Source organism: Balaenoptera ricei, chromosome 2 (genome assembly GCF_028023285.1).
Source record: "Balaenoptera ricei isolate mBalRic1 chromosome 2, mBalRic1.hap2, whole genome shotgun sequence".
NCBI classification, from domain to species: domain Eukaryota; kingdom Metazoa; phylum Chordata; class Mammalia; order Artiodactyla; family Balaenopteridae; genus Balaenoptera; species Balaenoptera ricei.
Window position 1 is genome coordinate 140,445,162 of NC_082640.1, and position 18,347 is coordinate 140,463,508.

At 35.0% G+C, this 18,347-nt stretch overlaps 1 protein-coding gene across 1 annotated transcript in view; it reads left to right on the forward strand.

Moving 5' to 3' along the window:
• GPR137C (G protein-coupled receptor 137C) overlaps positions 1-18,347 on the forward strand; it is a 59,734-nt gene that overhangs the window by 26,160 nt on the left and 15,227 nt on the right. The window contains exons 2-3 of the mRNA XM_059915712.1: positions 11,882-11,925; positions 13,466-13,694. Coding sequence (XP_059771695.1) covers positions 11,882-11,925; positions 13,466-13,694 — 273 coding nt within the window. The remainder of the gene's footprint in view (positions 1-11,881; positions 11,926-13,465; positions 13,695-18,347) is intronic.

An 18,347-nucleotide genomic window follows, 5' to 3' on the forward strand; every position in this document is an offset into this window, starting at 1 on the left:
AGTCTCAGAGACCTCTGGGACAGCATTAAACGCACCAACATTCGAATTATAGGGGTCCCAGAAGAAGAAGAGAAAAAGAAAGGGACTGAGAAAATATTTGAAGAGATTATAGTTGAAAACTTCCCTAATATGGGAAAGGAAATAGTTAATCAAGTCCTGGAAGCACAGAGAGTCCCATACAGGATAAACCCAAGGAGAAACACACCAAGACACATATTAATCAAACTGTCAAAAATTAAATATAAGGAAAACATATTAAAGGCAGCAAGGGAAAAAAAACAAATAACACACAAGGGAATCCCCATAAGGTTAACATCTGATCTTTCAGCAGAAACTCTGCAAGCCAGAAGGGAGTGGCAGGATATACTTAAAGTCATGAAGGAGAAGAACCTACAACCAAGATTACTCTACCCAGCAAGGATCTCATTCAAATGTGATGGAGAAATTAAAACCTTTACAGACAAGCAAAAGCTGAGAGAGTTCAGCACTACCAAACCAGCTTTACAACAAATGCTAAAGGAACTTCTCTAGGCAAGAAACACAAGAGAAGGAAAACACCTACAATAACAAACCCAAAACATTTAAGAAAATGGGAATAGGAACATACATATCGATAATTACCTTGAATGTAAATGGATTAAATGCTCCCACCAAAAGACACAGGCTGGCTGAATGGATACAAAAACAAGACCCATATATATGCTGTCTACAAGAGACCCACTTCAGACCTAGAGACACATACAGACTGAAAGTGAGGGGATGGAAAAAGATATTCCATGCAAATGGAAATCAAAAGAAAGCTGGAGTAGCAATTCTCATATCAGACAAAATAGACTTTAAAATAAAGACTATTACAAGAGACAAAGAAGGACACTATATAATGATCAAGGGATCGATCCAAGAGGAAGGTATAACAATTGTAAATATTTATGCACCCAACATAGGAGCACCTCAATACATAAGGCAAGTACTAACAGCCATAAAAGGGGAAATCGACAGCAACACAATCATAGTAGGGGACTTTAACACCCCAATTTCACCAATGGACAGATCATCCAAAATGAAAATAAATAAGGAAACACAAGCTTTAAATGATACATTAAACAAGATGGACTTAATTGATATTTATAGGACATTCCACCCAAAAACAACAGAATACACATTTTTCTCAAGTGCTCATGGAACATTCTCCAGGATAGATCATATCTTGGGTCACAAATCAAACCTTGGTAAATTTAAGAAAATTAAAATCGTATCAAGTATCTTTTCCGACCACAACGCTATGAGACTAGATATCAATGACAGGAAAAGATCTGTAAAAAATACAAACACATGGAGGCTACACAATACATTACTTAATAATGAAGTGATTACTGAAGAAATCAAAGGGGAAATCAAAAAATACCTAGAAATAAATGACAATGGAGATACGACGACCCAAAACCTATGGGACGCAGCAAAAGCAGTGCTAAGAGGGAAGTTTATAGCAATACAAGCCTACCTCAAGAAACAGGAAACATCTCGAGTAAACAACCTAACCTTGCACCTAAAGCAATTAGAGAAAGAAGAACAAAAAAACCCCAAAGCCAGCAGAAGGAAAGAAATTATAAAGATCAGGTCAGAAATAAATGAAAAAGAAATGAAGGAAACAATAGCAAAAATCAATGAAACTAAAAGCTGGTTCTTTGAGAAGATAAACAAAATTGATAAACCATTAGCCAGACTCATCAAGAGAAAAAGGGAGAAGACTCAGATCAATAGAATTAGAAATGAAAAAGGAGAAATAACCACTGACACTGCAGAAATACAAACGATCATGAGAGATTACTACAAGCAACTCTATGCCAATAAAATGGACAACCTGGAAGAAATGGACAGATTCTTAGAAATGCACAAACTGCCGAGACTGAACCAGGAAGAAATAGAAAATATGAACAGACCAATCACAAGCACTGAAATTGAAACTGTGATTAAAAACCTTCCAACAAACAAAAGCCCAGGACCAGATGGCTTCACAGGTGAATTCTATCAAACATTTAGAGAAGAGCTAACACCTATCCTTCTCAAACTCTTCCAAAATATTGCAGAGGGAGGAACACTCCCAAACTCATTCTACGAGGCCACCATCACCCTGATACCAAAACCAGACAAAGATGTCACAAAAAAAGAAAACTACAGGCCAATATCACTGATGAACATAGATGCAAAAATCCTCAACAAAATACTCGCAAACAGAATCCAACAGCACATTAAAAGGATCATACACCATGATCAAGTGGGGTTTATCCCAGGAATGCAAGGATTCTTCAATATACGCAAATCAATCAATGTGATACACCATATTAACAAATTGAAGGAGAAAAACCATATGATCATCTCAATAGATGCAGAGAAAGCTTTCGACAAAATTCAACACCCATTTATGATAAAAGCCCTGCAGAAAGTAGGCATAGAGGGAACTTTCCTCAACATAATAAAGGCCATATATGACAAACCCACAGCCAACATTGTCCTCAATGGTGAAAAACTGAAACCATTTCCACTAAGATCAGGAACAAGACAAGGTTGCCCACTCTCACCACTATTATTCAACATAGTTTTGGAAGTTTTAGCCACAGCAATCAGAGAAGAGAAAGAAATAAAAGGAATCCAAATCGGAAAAGAAGAAGTAAAGCTGTCACTATTTGCAGATGACATGATACTATACATAGAGAATCCTAAAGAGGCTACCAGAAAACTCCTAGAGCTAATCAATGAATTTGGTAAAGTAGCAGGATACAAAATTAATGCACAGAAATCGCTTGCATTTCTATACACTAATGACGAAAAATCTGAAAGTGAAATTAAGAAAACACTCCCGTTTACCATTGCAACAAAAAGAATAAGATATCTAGGAATAAACCTACCTAAGGAGACAAAAGACCTGTATGCAGAAAATTATAAGACACTGATGAAAGAAATTAAAGATGATACAAATAGATGGAGAGATATACCATGTTCCTGGATTGGAAGAATCAACATTGTGAAAATGACTCTACTACCCAAAGCAATCTACAGATTCAATGCAATCCCTATCAAACTACCACTGGCATTTTTCACAGAACTAGAACAAAAAATTTCACAATTTGTATGGAAACACAAAAGACCCCGAATAGCCAAAGCAATCTTGAGAACGAAAAATGGAGCTGGGGGAATCAGGCTCCCTGACTTCAGACTATACTACAAAGCTTCAGTAATCAAGACAGTTTGGTACTGGCACAAAAACAGAAATATAGATCAATGGAACAGGATAGAAAGCCCAGAGATAAACCCACACACATATGGTCACCTTATCTTTGATAAAGGAGGCAAGCATATACAGTGGAGAAAAGACAGCCTCTTCAATAAGTGGTGCTGGGAAAATTGGACAGGTACATGTAAAAGTATGAAATTAGAACACTCCCTGACACCATGCACAAAAATAAACTCCAAATGGATTAAAGACCTAAGTGTAAGGCCAGACACTATCAAACTCTTAGAGGAAAACATAGGCAGAACACTCTATGACATACATCACAGCAAGATTCTTTTTGACCCAGCTCCCAGAGAAATGGAAATAAGAACACAAATAAACAAATGGGACCTAATGAAACTTAAAAGCTTTTGCACAGCAAAGGAAACCATAAACAAGACCAAAAGACAACCCTTAGAATGGGAGAAAATATTTGCAAATGAAGCAACTGACAAAGGATTAATCTCCAAGATTTACAAGCAGCTCATGCAGCTCAATAACAAAAAAACGAACAACCCAATCCAAAAATGGGCAGAAGACCTAAATAGACATTTCTCCAAAGAAGATATACAGATGGCCTACAGACACATGAAAGAATGCTCAACATCATTAATCATTAGAGAAATGCAAATCAAAACTACAATGAGATATCATCTCACACCGGTCAGAATGGCCATCATCAAAAAATCTAGAAACAATAAATGCTGGAGAGGGTGTGGAGGAAAGGGAACACTCTTGCACTGTTGGTGGGAATGTAAATTGATACAGCCACTATGGAGAACAGTATGGAGGTTCCTTAAAAAACTACAAATAGAACTACCATACGACCCAGCAATCCCACTACTGGGCATATACCCTGAGAAAACCATAGGTCAAAAAGTGTCATGTACCACAATGTTCATTGCAGCTCTATTTACAATAGCCAGGACCTGGAAGCAACCTAAATGTCCATCGACAGACGAATGGATAAAGAAGATGTGGCACATATATACAATGGAATATTACTCAGCCATAAAAAGAAATGAAATGGAGGTATTTGTAATGAGGTGGATGGAGTTAGAGTCTGTCATACAGAGTGAAGTAAGTCAGAAAGAGAAAAACAAATACAGTATGCTAACACATATATACGGAATCTAAGGAAAAAAAAAAAGGCCATGAAGAACCTAGTGGCAAGACGGGAATAAAGACACAGACCTACTAGAGAATGGACTTGAGGATATGGGGAGGGGGTGGGGTGAGATGTGACAGGGTAAGAGAGTGTCATGGACATATATACACTACCAAATGTAAAATAGATAGCTAGTGGGAAGCAGCCGCATAGCACAGGGAGATCAGCTCGGTGCTTTGTGACCACCTAGAGGGGTGGGATGGGGAGGGTGGGAGGGAGGGAGATGCAAGAGGGAAGAGAAATGGGAACATATTGTATATGTATAACTGATTCACGTTGTTATAAAGCAGAAGCTAACACACTATTGTAAGGCAATTATACTTCAATAAAGATGTTTAAAAAAAAAAAAAAAAAAAAAAAAGAAGTACAGACTCCTATGTACACAGTACATAAACTGCAAGGATATATTATACAACACAGGGAATATGGCCAATATTTTATAATAACTTTAAATGGAGTATAATTTACTAAAAATTTTTGAATCACTATGTTGTACACCTGAAACTAATATAATCAAATATACTTCAGTTTTTTTTAATGTTTAATTAAAAAATAAAATAAAATGGCCCATTTATTCATTTTTTCTGATACTAAGAAAGACCTGGAAATATATGGCCCCTCTGACATAAATTGGCATCAGCCAATCATTTACATGTATGCTATTTACCATTCTAAACTTCTGGAAATCTACATAAAGTACATGTTTACTGTGCTTCATGAACTATCATTCACTGTCTTAACATCTTAACAAATGATAATTGCTTGACATTTTTTATATTAATTTTGTTTACCTAGCATCATGTCCTGTTAGCTATATTCTACAAAATACTTGGAATCTACTAATATCAGGTCATCATTTTTAACCTTATTATAATCTCAATGTGATCGAAGCACCTGGTTGTGTTTATATGATGCATTGTAACATTCTGCAAATCTGGGACGACTGCTGACCTTTAATTCTTTCCTTGTTCAGCTCAACTCCCTCTCACACTCATTATTTATCCCATCCCATGACCTTTTAGATTACACTTTCTACCCTGTCCCCATTCTCTTCTTCATTTGAACCTTTTAAATGCCTTCACTGAAATCTAGCTTTTTCCAGACAACCCTTTGTAAACACCCCATCTCAATTTGTGGGAAGAACAGTTAGCCCAGTACTCCTTCTGATGTTATACCATCATCATCTCTCTTAAACCCATGCCATCTGATTAGGTCATCACTGGCTATAATAATAACTTCCACTTTCCTGGATGAATCATCACTTTCTTTCTCCTGGCCTTGTCTCTTGAACATCTATAGATGTTCTTCAAAGCCCATATTGATAATGCATCCAATGTCTCTCAATTCAGTGGCTTCTCAGAGCTCTAAAACCCTCCATTTCTATTTGAGCTACTCAACAGCATGACCACACCTTGGATCAACTCTTGAAAATGAAGCAATTCTTTCCAACCAGTTTCTTCTCTTTCCCCTTATACATCTGGAATTCATCCCTTTATATGTTTTTTACCCTCATCCTAACCTTTACTCACTTTGCCCCTTTTGTTTCCCCACTCCATTAGCTTCTTTTTGATGTTATTTGCATTTAGAACCTATGGTCAGTCTAGTATTCCTCATCCCTTGACTTTGCTGTGCCGATGTGGTTCACTCACCCACTTTTTCTTTCTCTGCAATAGCTCCACATGTCTAAATAGTTCTAAATTTTTGCTTGAAAAATGCAGTGTAGTTATTTGAACTTTTTATAATGGCATCTTTTTTTTCTGTTAGAATGTTTCAATTTTCAAATTAGGAACCCTTACTGACCACATATACTGTCAACTGCCTAACTTTAACTGGACCTCTCTGCTTCTCAATATAATCTTTAATACCCCTTCTATTCATGTGTTCCAAATGTTTTCCATATTCCAAGGGCTTAAATCTAACATCCCTTCTGAGGATATGACCTTGCCTCCTACTTTACTAGAAAAGAATAGAATCCATCTGCCAAATTCTCTCATCCATCTTCTTTACATCAAAATGTTGTGTCTATGCTACATCCCCATTTCTTTCTTTTTTTTTAATGAATTAGTTCCATCCTTTTCTCCCCCCTTTTTTTTTTTAATTTTTTTTATTTATTTATTTATTTTTGGCTGTGTTGGGTCTTCGTTTCTGTGCGTGGGCTTCCTCTAGTTGCGGCGAGCGGGGGCCACTCTTCATCGCGGTGCACAGGCCTCTCACTATCGCGGCCTCTCTTGTTGCGGAGCACAGGCTCCAGACGCGCAGGCTCAGTAGTTGTGGCTCACGGGCCCAGTTGCTCCGCGGCATGTGGGATCTTCCCTGACCAGGGCTCGAACCCGTGTCCCCTGCATTGGCAGGCGGATTCTCAACCCCTGCACCACCAGGGAAGCCTCCCATTTCTTATTCTAGCAAAGAGGGGTTTGTAGATTATTTTAAATTTTCTGTGCAGACCTCCAAGTTTTTTTTCAACTATCTTTTCTACCCTCTTGACTCAATAGTATGTGTTTTCCTTTTCAGGGCTGACCTGCCTCACCTAGAGCCTTCTTTAACAATTGAATTCTCCTTTCCTCACTCCCACTCTCCTCCATTTACCATTTCACTCCCTCTAGTTCATTTTCGATCAGCAGATTATTAAATCAGAAACTGTGAAAGTCTGGGATTTTACCCTACTTGAAAGCTGACAGGTTAGCCTGCCACAGTTTTATAATACATATACCAACAGAAAACAGAAGACCCATGGGTCAGAGAAAAAGACCATTTATTACTCATGGCAAAAAAACAAAAAGCAACCAAAGCAATGTTTTGAATCAAGTGCCCAAGCCCAATTCCTGTAAGGCAACACAGTGAGAGCCAGATGTTACCTGTGTATGCAGCAAGGTGTGTTACAGGAGAGAAACCCCAAAATGAGGAAGACAGACAGACCTTATCTTTACTCTGGAATGTAAGCAAATCTCCACCAAGGAGAGAGAGGAAGACTTTACTCCCCTGGAATATCTCCAGGGAGGGAAATGTTCTCTATATTATACCAGTCAGGAGACAGATCTTCCCTCTGACCCTAAGGTAGACACTATCTCTAATTTTCAAGGATGTTTGCTGTGCAAACCCCTTGCATAGTAGAAAACCTGGCATGCAGAAACCTGCAATATTCCAATACATGATTTCCAATACAAATTTTCCTTTTCTTATCTCCTATCTTCAAATATATCTCATATAGTCTGTGCTTACTGCCTTTGTCATCTTACTTCCTGGCATTTTTTCCTGTCATTCCCCTGAAAACTATTCTCTTCAAGATACCTCAATCAAATGGTTGTTTCTTAATTATTCTTGACTTTTTGCAGAATTTAACAAAGGCTGAACTTTCTTCCTTTCACCTCTAAACTACTCCACTGCTGTGACTAGTCTGATTCTTAAGTCTGTGTCCTTTGCTCATCTCTCTTTTCTTCACTTTTTGGGCTTTTTCATTTTGACTATTAAATGTGAACATATCACAGGTTGATTTCTCATTCTACATTTGTTCCCCCAAATATATTCTACTTTGAGTTGCAGCTGTCACCTCTGTAGGTGATTGTGATTTACTTCTTATATTCCAAAACTCACCTGCCATCTCTATTTCTGCCTATATCTAATAAATTTTAAAACTAAGAATCAATTCTATGACCTGACTTTTTAAAATTGTTGTTAGTGGGACTTTCATTCTATCAGTTCTTTAGATTCAAAACCTGAGAATGAGATTGCGTGGACTCACTCAAATGCAACAGTCTTTTAACTGGAATTCTTTATGCCATTCTAATCCATTGTCTACACTGTCACCTAAGAAATCACTTGAGCATAAAATAATATTACAGAGTTTGTGGGAGTTAAGGTCTAATCCTTTGACATTTTTATACAAGGTCTCCGTGATTGGACGACTGCTTTCCCCCTTCAGTTTCTGCTTGTGCTGTATTTCCCATACTCGCCCACACCACAACAAGATGCCAAAGTACTTGCTTTGACCTAAATTCACTGCTCATTTATTCAAACATTTTCTGAACCTACTGTGAACCAGGTATCATGCTGGGCACTGGGGCTATACATATGAGTAAGTTACAGTCTCTCTTAAGAGGGGAATAAAAATGTAAATAAATGCCATAAAGTATGATTTGTAATGCAGGGATACAGAGTGGTTTCCCTCTTCCTAAGGCACTTAAGGTGACAACATAAAAAATGACATAGAATAAGGTGTTGAAGGATGAGTATGAATTTGCTCTATGACCATGAAATCATATTTCAGGTAAAGTAAAAGCATGTACAGAGGCACGGAGATGTGAAATTAAACCCCTTATTTGAAAGTTGTAAATAATTCATAATGAGCAGACCATAAGATTGAAGACGAGGATAAAAGGATATAATGATGGGAAGGTGGAACTAGGTGATAAAAGACCTTTTCTGTATCAAAGGAGTATGGGCTTTTTCCCGGAATAGTATGATCAGATTTACTTTTTTAAAAGAAGGTGTTCCATCATAATAATAATTTATTCAGGCAAGAATGATTGACAGATGCTAAAACTAGCACATGGAAGTTTGATGAATAAAAGATATTTACTAGTCTCTGAATACCTCTCCACATGATACTCATTACAGTGGGAAAAACAGTAACTTAACCATGGAGAAACCTGGTAGATACCATCTTAACCAATGATCAAAGTTAACATCACAGTACCAGGACAAATCAACATCAGGAACCTCATGATATAATGCACTGAGAAGAATGCAGCACCATCATTTCTGTGGTATTCCTACCAAAACGCAAATTCTGAATCTAATCATGAGGAAACATCTGATAAACCCAGTGAGAAGCATTCTACAAAATCACTGGTCTGAACTCTTTAAAACTGAATATCATGAAAGACAACGGGGAAAAATAACAATTGAGGGATTAAATATACATGAAATCTATGTGTAATCTTGGATTTTTCCCTCCCGTAAATGGCATTTTGGGGACCAAATGGCAAAAATCTGAATAAGGTCTGCAGATTAGATAATGGTGTTTTATCAGCATCCAGTTTTATGATTTTTATAATCATACTGATTATATAAGAGAATTTCTTTTTTAAGGAAGTATACATTGAAATATTTAGAGGTAAAGGGGCATCACATATGCAACTTACTCTCAAATGATTTTTTAAATCATATATAGAACATGTTCATGTATAGGACATGTTTATAGCAGCATTATTCACAGTATCCAAAAGGTAGAAGCTACTCAGGTGATCATCAGTGGATGAATGTTTAAACAAAATATGATATGTACATAAAATGGAATATTATTCAGCCTTAAAAGGAAGGAAATTCTGACACATCTACATGTATGATGTCATGGATGAACCTTGAAGACATTATGCTGAGTGAAATAAGCCAGTCACAAAAGGACAAATATTGTATAATTTCCCTTATATGAGGTACCTAGAGTAGCCAAATTCATAGAGACAGAAATTAGAATGGTGGTTGCCAGAGGCTGGAGGGGAGAGGAATAAGGAGTTATTGTTCGATGGATACAGAATTTCAATTTGGGAGGATGAAAAAGTTTTGGAGATGGTTGATGGTGATGGTTGCACAACAATGTGAATGTACTCAGTGCAACGAAACTGTACACTTAAAAATGGGTTAAATTGTAGTTTTATGTCATATATATTTTAGGACAATTTTTAGGTAAAAATATAACATGTAGAGAGGCGAGAATAAAGGAAAAATAGCAAAATGAATAGTTATCTTCTAAAGATACAGATGGAGTTAAGAATGGAAGCAGAGAGACCAAGTAAAAGGCTATATAGTAGTAAAGACAAAGAAAACAGATGTATCTGAGGATGATTTAAGTGGTACAATTTGAGATTAATAGGGCAGTATTTTAGAATCCTCTATCACATCTAGCTTGTTAACCAAAATACAATAGATATGAGTAGACGCACAGGCTGCTATCTTTGCCTGAGCATTTACCTGTCTAACACTCATTTATCCTTCATAACTTGACTCAAATGTGACTTCTCTAAGTCCTGCCTGCCTGACCCTTTACACAGTCTCCCTTCTTTCCCCTTACCTCTCACCATTTCCTGTAATGAATTAGTCTATCTCCCTTAGCTGTTGTGGTAGCATCTTTTGCATTGATGACATAATGTTTCAAAATAGTTGGTTTATCTCTTTCTTCCATATACTGAGCTCCTTGAGGGCAGAAACAGTTACTGTATGTATGAATCCATGGTACCCTTCATAGTGTGTGCTCAGTAACTGTTTGAATGAAATCAGTAAGTTATTGAGTACTTACACTGTTTTCCTTTATAATGTTCTGTACTTGCCTCTTTCTTTCCAGGCCCCCCCACACCCCACTCAAAGTTCATACTCTATTTCAGTAGTCTTGTAATTAGTCTTTCAACTTCTAGTCTGAAGTTTCTCTGCAGTTGCCTTACGTTGATGCCAGATTAATGAAATTCTGTGATTTGGAGTGCTTACATAAAAACCTTCCATATCTTCCCATTATCTAAATAATAAAGTCCATATTCACCAGTTAGGAATTGAGACCTTCCACAGTATGTTTTCAGAAGTTACCATGTTTATTTCAAATTCTACTTAACCTACCTGCTTAACTTTATTCATCAAATATTTGAGGACCTGCCTTTTGCAAGGCTTTATGAAGAAAGTAACTTTACTAAATATGATCTCATCTTTGTGTTCATTTTTTGTTCCCTTCTTTCTTTTTACTATTTTATTTCATCTTAGGGATAAATAATATTGGGAGAACACTCACCCATATTCATATTTAAGTAAGTTGTTCCATTTTAAGACAAAACATGAGTGCTATAATGAAGTTTAGAATAGGTGGCAAGCCATCCTGCCCATTGTCTGGCTTATTTGCAAAACAGAAACAGACTCACAGACTTAGAGAACGAACTTATGGTTACCAAGGGGAAGGGTAGCAGGGAGGGATAGTTAGGGAGTTTGGGATTGACATGTACACACTGCTATATTTAAAATGGATAACCAACAAGGACCTACTGTATAGCACAGGGAACTCTGATTGATATTCTGTAATAATCTAAATGGGAAAAGAATTTGAAAAAAAAATAGATGCATGTATATGTATAACTGAATCACTTTGCTGTACACCTGAAACTAACATAACATTGTTAATCAACTATACTCCAATGTAAAAAATAAGTTCAATAAATGTTTAAACTGAATTAATTCTGTTTAAAAATATAGAAATTTAAGATTATACCATAGAAAGTTATTAATTTATTATATTAAACCTTTGGAAATCTGACTATTTTTTCTTCAGCGTAGTTCAACTGTTAACTTTTGAGTTTTGCTTGCTATCTATTATTTGTTGTATCACTTTGAAACACAAAATCAAAACAAATTTAAGAATACTATATTACATGTGTTTTCAAAACTTTCTTTCTGTACTCTCTTTATAGGTTATATGTAAAGTCAGATGTGCAACTGAACTTGACAAACACAAGTAAGTTTCATGAGTAGCAAGATCTATATTTTTTTTCACAGTACACTTCTCAAGGTAGAAGGGCTTTGTAGTTGAGGGTGCCTTAGCAGTTTTATAGAAGATCAAGTAGTTAGATTAGTTCATAGGAAGTGAATTGAGTAATCTGGTCTTTCCCCTTCAGCAGTATTGCTGCCAAACACCTTTTTTTGCTGCTCTGTCACTGGCCCACTTCAGATGTCAGATGTTTTAGTACTGTTTCATAGGGTCCACAAATACTCAAGATAGATTATGCTGTTTAGAGTAAGAATATATAGTACAGTTCCATGAAATAAGTAATATTTCAGTACTGATTCACCTCAAAAATGAGATTGCTAAACCTGGGAATCAGAAGCCTTGGGTTTCAGACCAATTCTCCCACAAACTTGCCAGCTATGCAACTCATCTAACCTCTTGGTGCTTTGTTTCCTAAACTACTATAATCCCCTGGATGCATGGATAATTTCAAGGTCCATTTTGGGTTTCAAAGTATATAATTTTTGTTTTTAGTATTTAATCTGAGAGAATATTAAGATCTAAACTTCTCAAACTAAAATCTTTGTACCTTGCATGTATACTTAATAAAGATTGCTTGTTACAGATTACACATTACCTTCAATTTTTCCTTGTGTAAATTACTCCCAAAGGCAAACAACATTTTATGATTCCCACTATTGAAAGTGACCAAAATGGAAGATATTAGAATGGCAAATAAATTTCTAGATCATGTTAATTTGGGGTATAAATGTATTTGAACTAGGATTACTTTCATACAGGAAGCTGTTCCAGCTACTTGATACAGACAGCCACACCTTACCTGAAGAGTTTAAAAATTAGAGGTGGTCCAATTTTTCTTAGGGGGAAGTGGTTAAGCATTTTACTTTGGGAGTAGTTCTGTATGCATAGTAAATATGCAACTTTATAAGAAGATGAGGTATTGATGAGTGTGTGAAACTCTACATATATTGTCCCTATGTTCCTCTTCAGTCTTGTTTGAAAGAAATGTTTGCTATAGATAATCAGATGTTCATAAAACTGAACATTGTTTAAAACACATTTCCCTTACCTCTTAAAGTTAATATTAGTGGTCAATTTAAATTTATATACTGTATATTAATTTTCCAAGCAAATTATAAAAACCTGATAATTCTTAGAATGGAAAGGTCAATGAAAATGTGCTCAGCAGTTACAAAAATGAAAAATTCAGGATTACTTGAATTAATGTTAAAATAGTCCAATATTATTCTTCCTGGTAGAGACAACTGAATTCAAGTCCACATGAGATTATTTTTAAATTAGTGCTTTAGAATCTCATGCCATTTTTAAATGGCTTAGATACTAATTTCATAATGGCAAAAATATCCCAAGTAACTCCGAGTAATTATTAAATTTATATTTAATGAAATTACAAGCAGTTTAAACTGAAGGAATTATTGTACTTAAAGTAAGTACACACTAACTCAGTATTAAGTTTAATTTCTCATTAGTTTTATAAACAGCTAATAAACTCATTTTTTTCTTTCAGAATTCTGTTGCATTTGGGCTTTATATTGGCAAGCCTTCTCTTTTTAGTGGTGAACTTGACTTGTGCCATGCTAGTCCACGGAGATGTCCCAGAAAATCAGTTGAAATGGACTGTGTTTGTTCGAGCATTAATTAACGATAGCCTGTTTATTCTTTGTGCCATCTCTTTAGTTAGTTACATATGCAAAATTACAAAAATGTCATCAGCAAATGTCTACCTCGAATCAAAGGTAAGTATTAGTTCTTAAATTTATACTTGAAAATCTAACTTCAAATCTTCATCCTATGAACCATATTTTAAGGGAAATTTTATAATTCTTTAAAAAGCATTCGAATGTCAGGTACATTTTTGAGCATGAAAGAATGATCACAAGAAATTAAAAGGTATTCAAAACTTAACCCTTACAAAACAATGTTTTTTTTAAAAAAAGAAGCTCATCATGAGCATATTGTATTTTCTATGACTTATATCCTCTACACTGGAGGCTAATTAAATGATATAAACCAGAATTTATACGAATGTATCACAAATAGTCTAATATACAAAGCCATACTAACAACTTAAGATTTCATCAGTAAGGGTGACAGTATTGCCATTAAACAAATTTACCTCATCATGTCTATTCGTGTTTGGGTTAGCAATGTTAAGATGTCATATTGGTAAAGGGGTGTTTATTTGTATAAAGGTTTAGAAAATGTTACTTCACCCCATAATATGAAGTCCCTATGACATTTGAAACAGCTAGTCATGTAACTAAATTTATAAATGCCTTGCTTCTCCCTTTCCTTATACTTTAGGTCAGTAAACAAAAGCCAGTGTTAACCTATTAACAGAAAACCATGAATGTTTCTACTGTTGTTGATTGACAATGTGGTTGAGTGATGAATCAGTGTCCCAGTGTATGTATGGCATTGGATGTGGGGTATAGATGTATGGATATTGGCTCATAGCCCATCGCAGGCTGAGTTCCTCATCTATGCTTCCAGAGTGGCGTTGGGCTCGTTGGGCTTATGCATACATACAAGCTTGCTTTAATGTGGCCTCATTGCCTATTCACTGAAGATAAACAAGATAGCGTCTTAAACAGAACAGTCTTATGAAATATTTTTAGACTTCTGTATTGTTATTATCCTTAATATAATCCTACTGAAGTTAATTAAATGCATGGTAATTAACTTGTCCTTTAAGTTTACGTGGAGATGTTACCTTTATTTTTTAAACATATATCAGTAGAAATATAAATATAGAAATAAAAATAGAAATAGAGGAGAGAGAGAGAGCCAGATAGACAGACAGACTTACTTTCAACCCATTAATCTCACCTGGAAAATTATTTTATTCAACTTCTAAACTTTTACTTCCTAAAAGTTAAATATTTTAGCTAACTCTGGCTTCAGTTTCAGTGTTAAGAATAATGCACTCACTGTTGTGGTGCATAACCTTTTGGTGTTATGAGGTAACACCAAAGCAACAGCACCTTTTCATAGTGTGATAACATCACCATAGAATCCATACCTCTTGTTGTCTAGTGATAAAGCATACATAGATGTGGTTGAATTTAAAGAGCTTCTTTTCTGAATACCTAGCAACTTTCTAAGTTTGGTTTTACTCACTCTGATATAGAAAATTCTCTGAATAGAGTTAAGTTGCCAGTCTCAGGAGGGAAGTTCATCTGATAACTCCTCCAGAATTATTTCAGATACCTTCCCCTCGCTATCATATGAAAGGTATTAAATTTAAAAGGTACATGGATTCAGAATTCTCTAGGAACGCTACAGAGAAACATGTTCAAATACATACCTATAAAGGTAAATATAATATGAGATATTAGATTATTTGTATTATATGTTCTGTAGTTCTTGGTCTTCCTAATTAGGTTATAAACTTCTTTATTCAAATAGTACGTCATCTTGCTTTCACATTCTCTTTGTAAAATCACTAGGCTCATTTTTGTGTTTTGACTTCTATAACAACATATAGTCATGGCCATTTCTTTTATTCAATCAACAAATGTCTGTTGAGCATTTATATCCTCTACTTTCAAACTGACCGTGTTTCTTGCTATCTCTCAGAGAGTTTCCGTAAAGTTCAGACTTCAGTCTGTTTTTCTCTTTATTCTTCCTTCCTTCTTCTACATATTTGGTGATAATGAGATCCTCCATGATTTGTCTCAACCAATCTTACCTACCTTATTTCTAAATGGCACAGAGTATGCTTCCCTGTCTGTATATCCTTAGGCCGTTTCATCTTACAGGAATGTTTTTCCCTCCCAGTGCTCTATTCCTGTTTGTCCTTATCTTACCCAACTTTAAAGGCATAACTCTAATGTTACCCCTTTTTATGACCTCAATTTGGTCCCTTCTCCTCCATCTCCAGAATAAAATTCAGAAATAACTCTCTATCTGAATTCTCTTAAATTTAATTTTATTCTTTTAGCAACTAGAACAGTGCTGTGATTTGATTCTTTTTCAAAGTAGCAACTCTAACTTGTGTTTTAAATATTAGTTATTGTCAATTTGAATAGTTTATTTCTGCTCTTTCATTTTTTAATTTTTGTTACTTTGTTCCATATCTGTTCTTATATAGATACTTAATTTATTATTTTGTAAACTAATAAAGGTATTAAGAGCAATATGTTTTCTCAAGTACTGCCTTGGCAGCTTTCCATAATATCGTTATATTATAGCAACATTCTTATTTAACAAAAACAAAGAAAATTTTCCATTTGGATTCCAGCCATGTCTCAAATACTACATATTTACACATCAGTGCGAATTAGACATTATCTCTACATATAGATAGATACTATCTCTACACTCCCTTTGGTGGAAAGTCTAAAATTCAGATATCTGTCCTCTTCAGGCCCCTTAACCTCCATAAGAAATTATCAGTTTTACCCTCTGCTTGATTGTCCATGCATACGAATGTGGCCTACTAAACAATGTAGAATTTCTGTACTCCAGATTCTTGTTAGAAAAAATTTACTATCAACTGTTAAATTCAGAGGCTTAATTGCTGAAAAAATTACCTGAAGGATGTACAGTCTGTCCATTTCCCTGTCTATTCCATATCTTCTCCTCTGCCCAATCCAGTTCATTACAGAGTTGTATTCTGAGACTCCATTGTACCCTGGATAGAATTGTCTTTCCCAACATATACTGTGACATTCTGCTTTGGCCTACGTCAAGAAATATGTACGAAATTCTTGTAAGAAACATTTATCTTAAAGTCTCTATTATGTTGTTAAGGATATTGTCCATACAATCAATGTTCCCTAGAAAAGATCTTTTCCTCCAATTCAGTACTAGGTAAAACATTATTGATTAAATTCTTCTTTTCCCTGGCTACTATGCTGTTCAGAGGCAAATATGTGACTCACCTTTATATCAATCGTAGATGACCTTATGATACTCATTTTTGATTCTGGGTCTACCTCTAGTTTCATCTCACTTTCTTACCCCACCTCCACACATTCCTATGTTTATTTTTTATTCTGTGTGTATCTCTGTAACTACTTCAAACTCTCTTTTGCAATGAGGGTGATATAAATAAAAAATGGGATTGGATATACTTTGGGATATGTTTATATCTCTTTTTCAGGTATATTGATTTTTTAATTAATATGAAAAGACCTTAGTGAGAGACAGTATATCATAGTGATTAAGAGCTGGAAACCTGGGGTCAGAGAGATAAGGATCTAAATAAATCCCATCTCTCCTGCTCATTGGCTGTATGGCATTGCACAAGTAACAGTACATCTAAGCGTCACTCTCCTGATCTGTAAAATGGAAATAATGACAGTATTGATCTCGTAGATTGTTTGAGGGTAAAAGTAGTACCTATCTTATAAAGGTGTTATACGAATGAAATTAAAATGCATATAAAGTGTTTAGTATAATACCTCGCACTTGGGAATGTGCTAACTTATAAATGTTAGCCATTATTATCCTAATGTGTACTAAGGGATGGTAATGTAGCTTCAGGAAGTTCTTGAATACCTGAAATTGTTGGCAAATTGTTTCTGGAGACAGATCCTATATATGTAATCAAATTCTCAAAAGGAATAGTGTAAAAGAATAAGGATTACTGAAGAACAGGATCGCTCTTTTAAATAATTTATTGTAATTTTATTTGACTCTATTTATATCCCATCCCACACAGATTTTGTAAGGGTTGAAGTCTCTGATAGATTACATTTCATTGTTTAACTCATTTTTCTTAGAAATTTTTGGAACATGTATTGTTGAAATTATGTAATGGCCTTTTTATTTGTTTTTTTTTCTTTTCTTGATATTAGCTTTTAAGTTTTTGTCTATTGCTGACATTTCAAGTGTGTCTCATTAACTTTAAACAAAATATTATAGAGTTTCTTTTTTACAAACTCTTTATAGGATAAACAAATAGTTTATATTTATTGATATGATTGTTTGTTGGTATTGGTCCTTTTTTCCCATTAAGGTTTTTTTATTGCTGTTTGCTTTGCCATTATTTGTATGATTTCTGTGATATATTTGAATTTATTTACTTTTATCAGAATTATAATATAACTTTTAACATTAAAATGCATACAATAAAATTATTTTTATTCTAATATTCCTTTCCATTTTAGAAAAAAATAAGCATATTTGTAAGACTATAGGAGACATATCATTTTTAATGGAAAAAATAACCGATTGGCACAAAAAGGTGTAAACCTATGGTAGATGCTTAGTCCCTATAATGGCAAGTTAGAATTAAGGTGGGGTGGGAATAAAAGTTAAGCTTTCAACCTTACATCGCTGGTCAAGGACACATACAATTTTATAGCTGGATAAGAGTGTAAAAGGCATCATTATCTGACTCAAGGTCAGGTTATCTCCCAGTTAGCCATTTACAAATAATG